At 44.5% G+C, this 17,207-nt stretch overlaps 2 protein-coding genes across 4 annotated transcripts in view; one reads left to right on the top strand and one right to left on the bottom strand.

The window, feature by feature from the left end:
* The window catches only part of IL19 (interleukin 19), an 89,516-nt gene extending 76,630 nt beyond the window's left edge, over positions 1-12,886 (bottom strand). For 2 of the 3 annotated variants that reach the window (XR_003523350.2, XR_003523351.2), the window contains exon 1: positions 12,798-12,886. The gene's annotated coding sequence lies outside the window, so the exon portion shown is untranslated. The remainder of the gene's footprint in view (positions 1-12,797) is intronic. The other variant, XR_003523349.2, reaches the window with a different exon arrangement.
* IL10 (interleukin 10) lies at positions 88-4,540 on the top strand. Its single transcript, XM_027613593.2, has 5 exons — positions 88-305; positions 1,119-1,178; positions 1,444-1,596; positions 2,587-2,652; positions 3,720-4,540. Exons 1-5 carry the CDS (start codon positions 141-143, stop codon positions 3,810-3,812), a joined length of 537 nt encoding a protein of 178 aa, XP_027469394.1. The 5' UTR covers positions 88-140; the 3' UTR covers positions 3,813-4,540.
* Positions 12,887-17,207: the final 4,321 nt, after the last annotated feature.

The raw sequence follows: 17,207 nt of genomic DNA, 5'->3' as shown, positions 1-17,207 counted from the left end.
CTGTGGCTTTTTATGAATGGGGAGGCCTCACTGCACCCACAATATAAAAGGGGGACACAGTAGGTGAAGGTCTACACATCAGGGGCTTGCTCTTGCAACACCAAACCACAAGGCCTGCTCTCAGAAGGCAGAGCTTCAGCATGCCCAGCCCATCGCTGCTGTGTTGCCTGGTCCTCCTGGTCGGGGTAGGAGCCAGCCGACACCAGAGCGCCCTGTCTGAGGACAACTGCACCCACTTCCCAGCCAGCCTGCCCCACATGCTCCGAGAGCTCCGAGCTGCCTTCGGCAGGGTGAAGACTTTTTTTGTGAGTATGATGCCTTCCTGTCTTTCCTTCCATGCTGGCACTGCCTCCACCAGGCATTCTGCTAGACCTCTAAGAGTCCTCCCTCTTGTTCACTTCCATCCCCAGCATCCATTTCCTTCAAAGTGAAGTTATTTAAGAGTCCCAGGTCAAGCCAGAGGCTCAGTGAGTTAAGCTAAGCCCAGTGATGCAGCAAAGGTGCAGAAAAAGCCACCTAACAGGTCAATGCACTAGGACTCCTACGCTTAGAAACTTTTTATAAAGATTCCACTGGAGCTCAGTTGGCTGGGGAAATCACAAAGGGTCTGACTGAAGATGAAGATGTGTTGTTCCCCATCCCTTGTGGCAGGAAAACATAAACTGGAAACCTGCTGGTTGGGGAAAGCGCTGTGGGGGGGGGCGAAGGGGTGGGCGAAGCCTGCTTTAGGAGATGCTTCCCATCTCCAAACAGCTTTCAAAGCTCCAACTGGATGTTCGCAGTGGGGAGAAAGACAAGCAAGGAGCCCCGAAGGGTTGGGTAGGCAAGGGTGGACCCTTCGACCCTGGCTCGGCTCTGCAGAAAGGAGACCAGGACCGAGTCAAGCATCTGCTGTGGCTTCAAAACCTGGCCGAATTTTTTAAAATAACTTGATCCTGAGGAAAAGGACCTGATTGAACTAAGGGTTCCAGCACTGCCGAATGTCCTGTTTTGAAAATCTCCTTTCCGTTTTGGGGCCAGGCTTCACTGATTAAAAATCAGAAGCTCTATAAATAAGAGGGCATCAGAGAGACATTTCCTCAAACGTCAGGTTCATTCTCCCTTTGTTCTTCTTGCAGCAAATGAAGGACAAGCTGGACAACATGTTGTTGACTGGGTCCTTGCTAGAGGACTTTAAGGTGAGAGCCTGAGGAGGTATGTGGGAGGAGAGGGTGCAGCGTGACTCAGAGAAGGGAGGCCTCCGGGAGCAATTCTGCTTCTTTGCTTTGAAAAGGAGAAGTGGAAAGATCTTAACTCAGCACACAGCCAAAGGGCTGTCCTGGGGGGTAGGGGGAGAGAGGTGGCTGGTTAAGAAAGGTCCCTGGTACAAAGCTGTCCTCTCAAGCTAGGGCAGCAGCTCTTCCTCCCAGTCACTGTCCCCCCAACCCTGGCTCCTGCCCTTAGGGTTACCTGGGTTGCCAAGCCTTGTCGGAGATGATCCAGTTCTACCTGGAGGAGGTGATGCCCCAGGCTGAGAACCACGACCCAGACATCAAGGAGCACGTGAACTCCCTGGGGGAAAAGCTGAAGACCCTCAGGCTGAGGCTGCGGCGTTGTGTGAGTGCACTGAGTTCTTTCCCTTGTGGCTCTCAGGGTCTTCCTGAAACCCCTGCCCAGATGCAGAGACAGACTGGCAGGAGACTCTCGGAAAGGCACTAGAGTTCCATCTCTTGCTCATTTCTCTCTGAGCAAGGAGTGGGGGAGGCTGCTAGGCATTTACATGTTTGCAAACAGCTTTCCTGTTATTTGTGAGTCATTTGTGGGTTATTAACTACTCCCCTCTCTCTTTATGAAAGGGGCCCAGAGCTTCAGTCTGGGCTCCCTCGTCCCTTTGGACCTCGACCCCGGGCCCAGCCAAACGGGCCAGGAGGCAGAGTCCCTCGGAGAAGAAACTCCACTTACCTCTCATTCTCTACCTTTTGAAAGCAGAGCTCTTAAGTGGGGCCCAACTGACTGACAGGGCTTTCCTTGGCATTTTAGAAGAGCCAGGGAGCTAGTCACCCCCAGGCTAGTGTCTCTAAACAATTCCCCAGGAGAAAAAATTTCTCTGACTGCCCTCACCACTGGTTTCCTCAGGGCATCAGTCAGTTGGTCTCTGTTTGTAGGATGGGACTCTGCAAAGCTTTTGGTCTGCATGACTGAGACTGCATCTCTACTCCTCGGGGACTTAGAAATGGTCCCTGTGGCTGAACCTGAAGAAGAGAGACAGGACAGGGAAGCAGGGAAGGACAGAATGGCTGGCTCAGCACTTGTCAGCACTGTGGTGTTCAGAGAGGAAGCTCCAAGCTCCAGCTCCTGGGTTTTCACGCAAGCTTTGCAAACGCCTCGGAGTGGCTCCTAGAGAAGCACTTTTCATTTCCCTGGGCTGTTTCGTCCCTGTCTAGTGGGCAAGGGTGAGGTGGGGCTCAGTTTTCCTGAAGGAGCTACGGGGCTTAGGTATCCAAGATGAGTCTGGCCCCTTCTTCATGCTACTGGCTTGTCCCCCAAGTGCTGTGGACACAGGAGCTGGGAGCCCATGGCATTAATACTTTCTCTTGTCCTCCACAGCATCGCTTTCTGCCCTGTGAGAATAAGAGCAAGGCGGTGGAGCAGGTGAAGAATGCCTTTAGTAAGGTGAGTGGATGGTGGTAGAAGGGGCTTGGGATCCATGACCTCTACCCACTCCCCAAGTTGGCAGGTGCCAAGCAGGCCCCGTCATTCTCTTGAAGGGGGTGTGGGAACCCGACAGATGGTGTGACCTCCTCAGCCAGTGAGGAGCTGCTGCCTCGCTTATATTTGTTTTCTGTTAAGTGTCTTTGGGGGTTTCTAAATGACTGTTCCCCGCCTTTGCAGGCCTGTGGGTTGAGCCAGTCAGCCAGCCTCTGAACGCAGTGAGCTAGATGCTGGGGAGAGTGACAAAGGAAACAGAAAGTAGCTTGTTGGGAATCTAGACTAAAGCCACACGTGCAGGAAGCCAACACGTGAATGCGCACACACAAACACACCCAGGGGTTCAGCCGGAACTCCCCAGAACTCTGAGCAGGAAGCAGAATTCTCATTAATCTAGAGTCAGTCCATACTCACTTTCTAGCTGCCATTCACACCTGCCAAGTGCCTCAGAATGTCAGCTCTCAGATCCAGTGGGGTTTCATGCTTCCAACTGCCCGTGAACTGCTCGACCCCATTTCCCAGAAGCCATGCGGTCTATGTCCTCTTCGTGGGCTGCAGACAGACCCTGGGCAGGTTTCCAATGTCAGGAGCCATAAACCCCCTGACAGTAGTCCTGAGGAGCAGGGCAGGGCCTGTTCCATCCATTGGTGGGAGGGCATCCACATAAAAGGGCTCCCTTTTCTCCTCTTACTGACTTGCTTTCAAAGCAGTTCCTCTAACATCTTCTCTCCAAATTCTGAATAAGCGTCATGTGAGCACATGACCTTTAAAATTGTTAAGGCATCATTTTGTAGACTGTGCTTTAAAAAAGCGAATGTTCCTCTTGTTACTTGCTAGTCATGCTTTAGACCAATGCATAGCCCTTCCCAAGGCACCGGGCATACCCTAAGCTTCCTAGAGCCTACCTTCACCTCCTGACTTACGAGAGCAAGTATGGCACCTGGGCCCCAGAGTCATACCCATCCATGCCAGGGACCCATTTACTCACTTAGATGGGGCTTTCACTAAACATTTCTTATCTCCCTACACAGCTCCAAGAGAGAGGTGTCTACAAAGCCATGAGTGAGTTTGACATCTTCATCAACTACATAGAAACCTACATGACAATGAGGATGAAAATCTGAAACAGGCTGGGGAACAAAACATCCAGGATGGCAACTCTTCTCAACTCTAGGACATAAATTGGAGATCTGCAAAATCCCATCCAGGGATGTAGGAGAGCTGAACAACTCCGTGGAGAACCCTGCTGTACCTCTCTCTTAGAATATTTATTACCTCTGATACCTCAAATCCCATTTGTATTTATTTACTGAGCTTCTCTGTGAACTATTTAGAAAGAAGCCCAATATTATAATCTTTTTCAATATTTATTATTTTCACCTGTGTGTAAGCTGTTTTCATAGGGTGATACCCTGTGGTATTTGAGTATTTTAAGAGAAATTGTAAGTTATATAAGGAAAAAAATGTTTCTTGGGGGGGACTACTGAAGCTTCCATTCCAAGCCTGACTGTACTGGATAGCTGTTGAGCTGTTTCCCTGACCTCCCTATAATTTCTCTTGTCCCTGGGCCTGGGCTCCTAGAGTGTTAAAAAACTCTTACCCTCTTAGGAAGAGAAACTAGGGAGCCCCTTTGATACTTAGTATTCCAGTGGCTCAGAGGAATTCCCTTGACCTCGTTCCCCAACCACTTCATTCTTGAAAGCTGTGGCCTGCTTGTTATTTATAACAACCTAAAGTTGGTTCTAATAGAACTTAGTTTTAACTAGAAGCAATTCAATTCCTCTGGGAATGTTACATTGTTTGTCTGTTTTCATAGCAGATTTTAATTTTTAATAAATATGTGAATCATTAAAATCATGTTATGGTGTCAGTTGACTTCTGTTTGACTAAAATTATTCCCTCAGGGACACCTGGGTGGCTCAGTCAGTTAAGTGTCTCCCTTCAACTCAGGTCATGTTCCCAGGGTCCGGGGCTTGAGTCCCACTTCGGGCTCTTTCCTCAGCATGGAGCCTGCTTCTTCCTCTGCCTCTCCCCCCACTCATGCTCTCTCTATCTCAATATCTCTTTCTCTCTCTCTGACAAATAAATAAATAAAATATTTAATAAAATAAGATAAAATAAAATAAAATGATTCCCTCAACATTTCCAAGATAGACGAGAGTAGATAAATGAATTCTGCATTCCAGAGAAAGCAAGCCAGCTATCCTTTCCCAAAGAGGAGGTAAGTTCCAAATCTGATCAGAGGAAAAAAACCAATAGCAAAAACTGCCGTTGTCTTCCTATAAACTCAGTCCTTTAAGAAATTATCCTTAAACTCTTAAAGATCATGCTGATTTTCAAGACTAAGGATGACATTCTATAGATACCAAAATTAGAAAGATAAGCAGATGACTTTTTTAGTGTTTTTTGTCTTTGTTTTCTAGGGGTTTGGTTTTGTTTTGGGTTTTTTGTTTGTTTGCTTGCTTGTTTGCTTGTTTTGTTCTGTTCCACTTGGTTTTGCTTCTTCAAAGGCCCAAAGGTCTGGGTGAATACTAACCTACCCGGGTTGTTGTGAAAATTTGGACAAAGAGCTAACATGGCTCCTGGCACTAAGAGATGGTCCCTATACACGTTTGGTTGTTATTGGTATGCACAACCTACCAAGTCCTCCTTGAGTTAAGATCAGAGGCCCACAAACAGAGTAGAATATAAGCAGATCAGCCCACTTGATAGAATACCCAAGGATTCAAGGCACTACCGTCCCTTCTGTTCCCTCCTTCAACCACCAGACTAATGTGAGATTGGCTTCTGACTGCGGTCTGTTGGGAGGGGCACGGTGGCTGGGGAAGCCCTATTCAAAGCCCCGTGACTTGGAGAAGAGAGAGGGAAACAGTGGTCTGAGTAACACTGATCACCCTCACAGTCTGCCCAGGCAGCCCTGGTCCGGGGGAGGAGGGGGGCTAACTGGCTGTGGGCAGTTTTTCAGTAAGACCTGACTCACTTCAGTTAAAGTAACCATAGGAAGGAAGTGGGAAGCATCAAAGCTGAAATTCTGAGATGAAAGGTTAAGGTTAAGAATGGAGGCTAGCAGAAAACCAAGAGAGAGGAGTGAGGCTCTACGCCAAGGCCGTCTGTCTATACTGAACTGGAGAAGCCGTGAGGTTTAGGCAGCTAGGGCTCTCTGCTAGGCAATGCTCACTAACTTAAGGTTGAGGTTGGCACCTCATGTGAGGGAAGTGGGCATCTGAAACCCAGACACAGCAACTCACCTAGAGAAGCCACACAGCTGATGAGATATTGACAACAGTCACAATTCATCGAGCACTTATTTTGAGCCAGTTGGTGCTAGTTATGTACGTATCGGGCATGTGTGTGGGATTATTATTGCAATCTTCTGTAAGAGGAAACAGATGCTCAGACATGTTGGTATGGCCTGGCCACATGGGTTATACAGAGACTGGAGAACTGAGAAAAGTATAAAATGCCTTTCCTTTTGTATTAATTATCTATTGATGTCTCCAAAATTTAGCAGCTTAAAGCAAAACACATTTTTTTTTTTTGTCTTTTTGTGTAGGTCCAGAATCTGAGAGTGGCAACCAGGGGTCCTGGTTCAGGGTCTCTGAGGGGGTTGCAGGCAAAATGACAACCAGGGCTGCAGTCATCTGAAGCCTGGCTGGGGTTGGACAAATCACATCCAAGATGTCACACTTAACATGGCTGTTGGCAGGTGGCCTTGGTTCCACACTGGCTATTGGTAGGTGGCCTTGGTTCCTTGCTACATGGGCCTTTCTGTAGGCCTTCTTGAATGTCTTCACCACACAGTGGCTGTCTTCCCCAGAGTCAATGATCTGGGAGAGAGCAAGGAGGAAGTCACGGTGTCTTTTCTACCTAATCTCGGAAATCTCACACCACACTCCTGGCACATTCTGTTTGTTAGAAGTGAGTTGGCAAGTATAGCCCATATTGAAAGGGAAACAAATTAGATTCCACCTTTTGAAAGGAGGCATCTCAAAGAATTTGTGGACATGTTTTTAAACTACTACACCCTTCTAAGAATTTAGAAAAAATAGCTCTGTGCTCGAATGGCACATCAGGCTCCTGGGTTGGGGGGGACAAGGAGATGAGTTGGGTAAGTATTAGGGTGCATGGAGAGGCCATCACCATGGACACTACCCTCCTCCAGTTCTCTCCCCTGTGGACTCACTCTAATATATTTACCTCTATGAGCCTCAGTTTCGCATCTGGAAAACTAGCAAAAACTTTTTTCCCAGGTGTTATCTACTGAATGTTTGTGTTTCCTCAAAATGCATTGTTGAAGTCCCAACACTCACTGTGATGATATTTGGAGATGGGGCCTTTGGGAGATAATTTGGGTTGGATGATGTCATGAGGATGGGGCCATCATGATAGGATTAGTGCCTTTATAAGAAGAGACACCAAAGAGCTCTCACTCTCTCTCTTTCCACATGTGCATAATAAAAAGATCTTATTGAGCACACACAGAAAGATGGCAGTTGCTACAAGCCAAGGGAAGAGGCCTCAGAATGAAACCTACCATGTTGGCACCTTGATCTTGGACTTCCAGCCTCCAGAACTATGAGAAATAGATTTCTTTTGTTTAAGCCATGCAATTTATGGTAATTTGTTATGGCAGCCTGAGCTGACTGATAGACCAGACTTGATATAAGGGTCAAATATAATGTCAGGTGTGAAGGTACATATGTGTTTTGGATTGGAAATATAGAGATGAGGTTTAGATAAGGATGGATTGATTGATTGATTGATTGATTTTGGCAACAAGCCTTTATTCTGTAAGAAGATCAACCACCTCATCTCCCATGTTCCTCTCCTCCTCACACCACAATTTAGATAGCAGTGAAGAATGAGAGTCTCTGTTTGTCGTCCTAGCTGCTGAGAGGAGGGTGGGACCAGTGAGAGAAGCTCCTAAAATCTGTGATGATAATGTGGTCACCCTACCTAGCCACTGACGGAAATCAGACGGATCAAAAGGTTCGGGAAGGCACCAACTGGAAGGAAGGGATGATATCAAAGATGGAAAAAAAGAGGAAAGAGAATTGGCTTGAGAGCAGAAGCTACCCACTCTATAGCATGTTGACCCCTCAAAACACTTATAGGAGTGGATTTAATTGTGGAACATGAAGACCAGCTTTAGGCCTGGGGTGATTTAGGGAGAAGCAGACACAACACTCCAAGGAAATAGGAACTGGATCATAAGAACAAATGCTCAGAATTTAAAATGGCAGAACAATCTTTGAACTTCCATAAGTTGCAGAACTGGCTACAAAATGAACCAGTCAACTTCACCTTGGAGTGGTTAGTGGGTCCAGGTGACATGTGTGTTCCATTATTTAATCCTCCTTTTACACACTAACTCACTTGGTGACTTTGGAAATTTTACTTACCCTGTCTGGGCCTTAGTTTCTTTGATGATAAAACAAAGAAATACATCTAGACCCATGGTTTCCAACTGGGAGCACTAGATGCATGCACATTCCCAAAAGCACTCATCGTGGAGAGACTGTCTTTGAACAATTTCCAAAACTTGAAAAAGCCTAACGAAATTGTACATTTGCCACCCCCGCCTCCCCTAAGTGTGTGCAGGCTCACTAAAAAGCACTTCTATGTCCTTGGCTGGAGTAATAGCCACTTTGTATGGAAAGACTGGTCGCCTCCTGATGGCCAGAAGCTCTGTTTGCTAGTCATCTATGATATTTTTGACCAATGAAAACAGAAAATGGAATTATTTCTTGAATTTTTTTTTTAACCAGCTGAAATATTTTAAAACAGAGAGTCTCTGGGGAAAATTAATAGCAGCAGTCCTTTATGGTCAAAAGCTTCAAAACCACTAAATGAGATGACCTTGAAGTGCCCATTGAGCCCATACGTCCTAATTCCAGCATCTGATTCCTCCGTCAGCCAGGCCTGTTCCCATTTGAACCCTCTTCTGGGACACATTCCTGTCCACAGAGTCTGCACTGGGAATTTTCCAGATGGATTCCCAGTCATTGGTAACTATCAACAGCCCCCATCTCCCAGCAGGGCTGAGCAGCCACAGAGCCCTGAGCTTCCAGAAGCCTCCTTGACCCTCTGTCTGGAGAGGATATGGAGGAGATAAAAGACCCAAGGAAAAGTAACACAGCTTGTTTCTTACTCCACAGCACAGAGATGATGTGCACAGCCACTGGAGTCTGCCAAACTTTGGATCCAAGCTTCATGACTTTGAAACAACGCCTACCTCAGTATCCTCTGTAACATGGAGAGAATAATTCTTCCTTCAAGGTGTTGTTGTCATAAGAAATAAAGGCGTGGATACATGTAAAGCACAGAGGAAATGCTTAGTAAAAGTGGCTCTTCCCTTAGACATTTGGAAAATGCTCACATGAGACCACATGGTAAGATCAGTGCTAACACCATAAAAAACAGCTGGACACTCTTTGTGTGTCCATCACTAAACCTGGACCTTTCCTTATACTATTTTCTGCTCTCAACCCACCATTTCTGGATGGAAAGAGAAAATGGGCCATCCCTACATTTGGGAAAGACAGAAAGGAAATGACATTTTTTTGAGTGCCTGAAGGAATACTTGGCTTGATGAAGTAAATATATATATTTATGAATTATATAATTCATATATATATGAATTGTAGCTATTAAAGTTGCATTAGTTCACTGAACAGAAGCTTAACAGAGGTGACTAACTATCATCCCGAGCAATAATAGTTACACATACCATTAAATAAATATTAGGTTAACTATGTAGGAAGTTTTTATTGATTACAACACTGGGCTTTGTTCATATATGCTCATTTTCTATCATTGTTACTACCTGTTAGCAACCCAGAAAATGAGACAGTCTACCACACTGCTTCTTCCCTTACCATTATTCAAAAAAAAAAAAAATACATTTTTTTCCCCAAAGTCAAGAAGTCATCGTATAATGGAGCCCATAGTTTGTCCAATATGCAACTCAGAATCTCATGCCTATTTGAAGTCTTTCTGGATTATTTAGAAGAAGCAGGTGTTATTTCCCCAGCTGAACCCTATCATACTTCTACCAGAGCCAAATTAGTAACTATGACTAGTATGCAGCATAAATAACTAATCATGTCTCCTCTCAGTATAATCTCTACATTCATATCTAACAAGGATGGGACTCAAATCAAAACAGAGGCAAATTGCCTTCTCCCTGGCCTCTGCCCCAAATCGGAATTTTTATGAGATGTGCGTTTATTCACTCAGAGCCTATTATGCTCTAGGTACTATGTTGGATGCTGGAGAGAAAACAGTGAATAAAGCAAACATAGCACCTGCCTTCATAGATTTAACAGCTAAATCCATAGGGGCAAAAAAACATTACAAAGTTACCTACACAATATTATTATAATTGTGAAACTACTAAATGAGAAGTGAGAGGTTTTAATGGAGCAACTAACCTAGACTCCGGAGTAGGGATGGGGGGCCTTCCACAAGAAGGTGACATTCAGCTGGGCATGAAGAATGAGTGGGAGTTGGACAAATGAAGAGGGAGATGATGAGAACCTTAGGCAGAAAGAGCCACATATTTAAAGACCTCTTAGAATGGCAAAGCATGAGGGGAGGGAACGTCTCTGAAGCAAGGGTAGATTTGTACTGATGCTCAACATAGGTGGACCCTGGGCCCTATTCAGGACCCTCTGGCTTCTCCATCTCCTCTTGTATCCTGAGTATCTGAAGTAGGAAGGGACTTAAACTGTTTAAGGAACTAAAAGATGACGCATGACAAGTGAGGCATATTATACATGAGGGAGAGAAGTTTAACATGAACTGGAAAAAATGGGCAGAGGCAAAATGTTTAGACTTTAAGGGCAAAGAGAAGTAATCGAAGGTTATTAAGAGGAGAATCTACATCTTCTGAATGAGACCTTATAGGGTCCATTTGCTTCTAATTCAGGTAAGAGGAAATTGTAGTATGGACTAAGGTGGTAATAAATAGGATTTGAGAGAAGTGCAAGTTTTCAAATATTCAGCAACTACTTAGATGAGTGTGGTTACAGCAGGCGATGGCCAAAAAGCCCTCTGATCTAGCCTGAACTGGGTAGAGAAGAAGGTTTGGAAGGGAAGGTGATATATTCTACATTGGCCCTACTGAGTCGGAGGTGCCTCTGAGACTTGGAGTGAGTTTTTCTATAATGGTCAGCTGGACTTAAGAGATGTAGTCTGAAGATAAATATGTGGGTGTCATTGCTATAGCGATGGTGAGTGAAATCATGGGAGTGGAGAAAATCACCAAGGGTAAGAGTGTTGAATGAGAAAAGAGCCCAGAACCAAGCCCTGGAGAACCCAGATATTTATAAGTCAGAGCAAGAGAACCTGACAAAGGAACTTGTAAAGAATGGCCTGAGTGGTAGGAAGAAATACCAGGAGAGAGTGGCATCCCTGAGAACAAGGAAAGCCACCATTTCCAGAAAGAGGGAATGGTCAACTAAATCAAACACTATTGGGAGGTCAAGTAAGATCAAGACAAAAGAGCTTCTACGGGATGTAGCAAGTGGGGGCACTGGTGACTTTATCAAGAAGAGTGCAGGGGGAAAAGAAAAGAAGAGTGCAGGGGATTTGCAGGGGATGGAGATTGGTGAGATTGCACAGTAAAAGGGAAGTGAAAAAGTGGAGGACAAGTGGAGATGACAGGACATTGGGCCAACAGAGGAGAGAAAGAAGTTAAGATAGATGAATGAGCTAGAACTGATGAAGACAGTTCCTCAGAAGGCAGGAGGGGGTAGGATGCAGGTAGAGGAAAGGATGACCTTTGAGATGAGGAGGAACACCTTCATTGAATAATAACAGGAAGGAAGTAGAGACAGTGGGTACAAAAGCATGTTGGTTTGAAGATTTGTTGGCAGGAAGTTGAGGTCGTTTCATCAGATGGTTTCTATTTTCTCTGAAAAGAGTGAATAAGAGAGAGAATGCAAGAAGGTTTGAGGAGAGAAAGAAAGATTTGAAGTGGTACTTGCAGATGTGTGGAAAGCAAATGACTCTAAAGAAACATGGCAGAATTCCAGGCAGGGTTGAGCCCAGTTGAGACAGGTAATCATGAATTGAAGTTTGCCAGATTGCACGCTTTTTCTCAGGATTCTCCTGGCAGCCTGGAGTAAACACACCAGAATTGTTTTTGCCCCATGAATATAACAAAAGGACAAGAAGGAGAGGAAGTTGAGAGTATAAGTAAGAGCTTGACTGGGGAAAAATGCACCCAGGATTCAACGTTGAATAATGAAGGAAATGCAGACAAGAGGGAGCTGATGAAAAGGGGTAGTGTCGTTAAGCCAATGGACTGGAGGTTCTGATGTAGTTGAGGAACAGTTGTGGTGGTAAGACCTGAATCACCAAGGAGAGGAGGTGGTGACCAGAGAGAGAAAAGACTGAATGAAGATATTTTGGAGGTGAGCAGTTTTGAAGGACGATGAATTCCAAGCTATAACCATTGGAGCAGATGGCTGAGCAAAGGCAGAGGGAAAAGTCATCAGCAATGTGGAGGTCACGAAATTGAAAAGCCACACTTTGGAGAAGTCACCCACGAGGGCAATGAAGTCCATCAGGCTTGTGGCAGTAGAAGGAAGGCCAGTGGAAGGTAGGGTTAAAAAGGGTATGGGGTAGGTGCTCAAATAATTTGTGAATGAAAAGGAGAGGTAGATGTTTGAGCATCCTGGAGCTTCTGGTGTATTCTAATTCCCATACATGTGGAGTTCTCAAAGTTTCATACACTTGACAACTTATCATTTTAAATTTCCTAAATCTTAGAGGAGTGCAGATCTAGATTTCTTGGAGGATTCCCTAACATAGACTGCTTGGAATTGCATAATAAATAGAAGGACTTATATAGTTGTAAATATATCTTAAAAGATTGAAGTCATTTTTACATCAGGAAAATAACAAATGTCCAAACATTAACCACACATAACCCTAGAGTCACTCAATTCAAGAAGTTTGTAATTTTTGCCAACATGAATCATCATCCAATGACACATCCAACTGGCAACCTCCAGCAAATTTCCAAACAGATCTTTCCTATGATATGCAGGTTCTTTATCCCCTGAGTCTCTTCTATTCTGCATACAGCCATTCCCACTTACCCACTGTTGTGCTTTCCAGTTTCGGTTACAAATGGTCAACCATAGAACTGGAGCAGATGATCCTCCTTCTGACATATTGCAGCAGAGTGCACATCGCAAGACCCATGTCATTCCCCTCACTTCATTTCATCACGTCGGCATTTCATCATCCCACATCATTACGAGAAGAACGGTACAACAAGATATTTTGAGAGAGACCACATTCATATAACTTTTATCACAGTATATTGTTATCCTTGTTCTATTCTATTATTGTTGTTGTTAATCTTTTACTGTGCCTAATTTATAAATTACATTTCTTGGGGTGCCTGGGTGGCTCAGCTGGTTAAGGGTCCAACTCTTGATTTCAGTTCAGGTCATGGTCTCAGGGTCCTGGGATCAAGCCCCACATCAGGCTCCACACTCAGCAGGGAGTCTGCTTAAGGATTCTCTACCTCTCTCTGCCACTCCCCCTGCTCATGCTCTCTCTCCCAAATAAATAAATAAATCTTTAAAAAATATATAGTCTTTTTCAAAGGTATGTATATATATATGTGTGTATTAATATATATATATGAAAAAACATAGTATACATAGGGCTTGGGACTACCCACCATTTCAGGCACTCACTGGGACTCTTGGAATGTAACCCCCATAGATAAGAGGGGACTACTGCATTACTGTTGTCCTCAATCTCTTTCTTACAAAGCGGGAAGATAGAAAATCACCATCAAGAAAGTGTTACCCCGAGTATAATAGACATCTGTTGGTGACACTAGAGGTCCCCGGGGAAACAGCAGTGCCACCTGAACTTTTCCTATGATAGCTGCCTCAATAATTATAATGAGTAATTCTCTTACCCTCCTTTCTGCTGAGACATCCAAGCATCAAGTATCCTGAGTTGTAGTCTAGGGAGGAGGATGGGGGCAGAAAATCATCTAAATCAGTGCCACTCAGTGTGGCCTAAAGACCAGTGCTGGTCCACGAACTGTTCGTTCCCAGTCTGTGACGAGAGCAGCACAGAAACGAAGTTTAAAAAACTTTATAGCAATTTGATAGAGTATTTTTTGGTTAGATCGAGTCATTGAAAACAAGGGCTTGTATTCTGTATATTTTTACTTTTTTTCATTTTATTTTCCTAGCAATTATTTTTATTATATTTTATGAAAATGTTCATCCACCACGATTGGAATTCTTTTTTTTAAATCTGGTTCTTCACCAAAAATATTTGAGAACACAGGTTTAAATCACACTCCTAGGCTTTATTCTTAGATTCATGGAAACTCGAAGCTGGAAGAAAGAGGTAGTGAGATACCACTGGTAGAAACATGTAGCCTTAGACTTACCTGGTTTCAAATCCCCACTCTACCAGTCACCGTTGACCTTGGATAAGTTACTTAGTCTCAATTCTTCATATGAAGGTAGAGATAATAGTCCTGGAGTTGCAGATTTGAGATGAGGATTACAGGAGATACCACGCTGCTACTAGCCTAGCACAATACCAGGCCCATAATGAGGACTGTGAGTTGTGTTAAAGATCATTTGGTTGAACCCACAACCTACTGTTCCAGTGAGAATCTCAGGCCCCATTGATGAACCAACCACAGGTACCCTAGCCCAGGCAACACATCCTGACAAGGACCCCAGCTCAGGCAAGGCAGGTGGGATGGACCAAGTCATCTCTCCTCTGTCTCCATCATACCTAAAGAATTTAGGATCCTCCCCAGGAAGGAAATGTTGCAGCCACTCTTGGCTGCCATTCTCCGTTTCTCTCATGAGAAAGAACCTTGATTTTCTTTAGATATCCCACATCCATGCCCCTCATGGGAGCTGGGCCCCTCCCAAGGTAATTCTGTTTCCCCTCTCCAGCAAGTGACTTAGGAATGGGTTCGTGATGTAACCTGGCCAATGAGATTGAGGAGAGGTTGGCCGAAGGACTACCCAGAAATACCCTTCTTCTTCTTCTTCTTCTTCTTTTTTTAATGTTCTTATTTTATTTATTTTTAAAGATTTTATTTATTTATTTATTTATTTATTTATTTATTTATTTACTTGACAGAATGAGAGAGAGGGAGCACAAGAAGGGGGAGCAGCAGGCTGAGGGAGAGGGAGAAGCAGACTCGATCCCAGGGCCCTGGGATCATGACCTGAGCTGAAGGCAGCCGCTTAACTGACTGAGCCACCCAGGTGCCCCTCTTCTTATTCTTAAAAGCAAGGAAACTGGGCTTTTTTTCTGTCTCTGGATGTTCTCCACATTTGAAGCCTGGCATTACTGAAGCCTTCTTGAGACCCTGAGGGGACTCAGCCTGAGAGGATAAATCAACAAATGGAAAATAACAAGCAGAAAAATAGAAAGAAGACCTTGATAACTTTGTCAAACCCATGAGTTAACCGATCCTAGATGAGAATTATTTTAGAATTTCCAATATATAAGATAATAATTTTCGTTTTGACTAAGTCACTGTTCATTGGGTTTCAGGTTACTTGCAGCCAAAAGTATGTACCAAAAATATGCCTGAGCCTCGGTCCATAAACAGTCAAACAACTTCAATCCTGGGGCTTCCCCTACTCCCTTCATCCTTCCGAGTGACTGAGTCATCTCTGACTCATCCACTGAGCCCCAAATATTTGAGGGAGCTCAGGATAGTCAAGGAGTTCATATCCCTTCACCACAGGACATGACTCCGGAGTTTCGGCCAATTCTCAGGCCGGCCGCCATGCCGTCTTCCTCACTGGTTTCATCTAAGGAAACCAGAGTTCTGTAGAGCTGTGTGCACACTGGGTCGCTGAAGGAAATGTGTGAGGAACACTTGCTTATGCATCCGGTCCACATCTGCCTTCCTCACAGGGCTCTACCTTCTCACCCCCTTCTCCTGAGGTGGACATTCCTTTGCATCTTCTACTTCCCTTTTCAAATGCCTCCTCTCCTGTGAAGCCTTCCACCACCGTGGGAGACCAGACAGACAGTTATCTCCACTCAGTGACCAAACCACTGGGCCACACATTTAGACAATTGATATTCTGGAAGGTCTACCTTCTAATCAATGTCAACGAGCTTGACATTGTCCCTCAGACCTGACTGCACCTCTGAGTGCGGGAGGAGTCTTGCCATCCAATAGCACTAATAGTGTCAAGTACAGAGAAGGTATTATATAAATGCTTGAGTTCAATTACAAAGAGAACTTTCCTTACAGTAATAAAATCACAGGTGTTTCATTTCATTTCTGGATAGCTCTCATGATTGGAAAGTTCTTCTGGTTTTCTTATCAGGCCCAAATTTGCTTTGCTCAAACTTGCCTTCAATTATTTTAGTTACACTTTCTGGGATAGAAAAAATATATTCCATTTTCATATAGATACCCCTTCAAATATTGAAGGCAGTTATCTATTCTAAGTCTTAATTTCTTCAAGCCAGCTACCGTCAGTTACTTAAATTATCATTTAAAATGTATGGTTTCCAGGGATGCCTGGGTGGCTCAGTCGATTAAGCGTCTGCCTTCAGCTCAGGTCATGATCCCGGGGTCCAGGGATCGAACCCCTCATCGGGCTCCCTGCTGACTGTCACTTCCCCTGCTTGTGCGCTCTCTCTCTTCTCTCTCTGACAAATAAATAAATAAAATCTTTTTAAAAATAAAATAAAATATATGGTTTCCAGAATCTTTTCCATTCCTGCATTTTTTCCCTATATGCGTTCATTAAGAGAGTCATTTCTCTCTTAAATTTCACTTCTCAACTCAATATCGATTGAGTTCCTACTGTGTGCCCGGTGTACAGCCGAGAATCAGATGTGGAGCTTTCAGCCCCAGAAAGGAAGACAATTAAACCAGTGACTATGAGGAACAAAGGGTGCCTGGTCACTGCATTGCACAATTTCAGGGGCACTATTCACACTCTGTGTGCTACAAATGTCACCCCTTGGAGTTGTGCAACATGGTAAACTGGTAACTGATGGGAGCAAGCACACTGGGTCAGGAGAGGCCTCCCTAGAAGAAAAGAACATTTAAACTGAGACCTAGGGCGTCTGGGTGGCTCAGTCGTTAAGCGTCTGCCTTCAGCTCAGGTCATGATCTCAGGGTTCTGGGATCGAGTCCCACATCGGACTCCCCGCTCTGCGGGAAGCCTGCTTCTCCCTCTCCCACTCCCCCTGCTTGTGTTCCTGCTCTCACTATCTCTCTCTCTGTCAAATAAATAAATAAAATCCTTAAAAATAAATAAATAAATAAATAAATAAATAAATAAATAAATAAATAAACTGAGACCTAAAATATGAATATCCATAAAGTAGGCAAAGAGAGAAAGGAACGGTGTGCTGGGCTGAGGGAACAGCAGGCATAAAGATGTGGAGGAGAAGGGGGAAGGTATGAGAGTAAGAAGAGGGAATAGACAGAATGTGGCGTGAGAAGCAAGCAGAGGTCAGGCCACCCAGTTTCT

This window comes from Zalophus californianus, chromosome 10, assembly GCF_009762305.2.
Source record: "Zalophus californianus isolate mZalCal1 chromosome 10, mZalCal1.pri.v2, whole genome shotgun sequence".
Lineage (NCBI taxonomy): Eukaryota > Metazoa > Chordata > Mammalia > Carnivora > Otariidae > Zalophus > Zalophus californianus.
The sequence above is the reverse complement of the archived record's forward strand: the minus strand, read 5'-3'. Positions and strand labels throughout refer to the sequence as shown.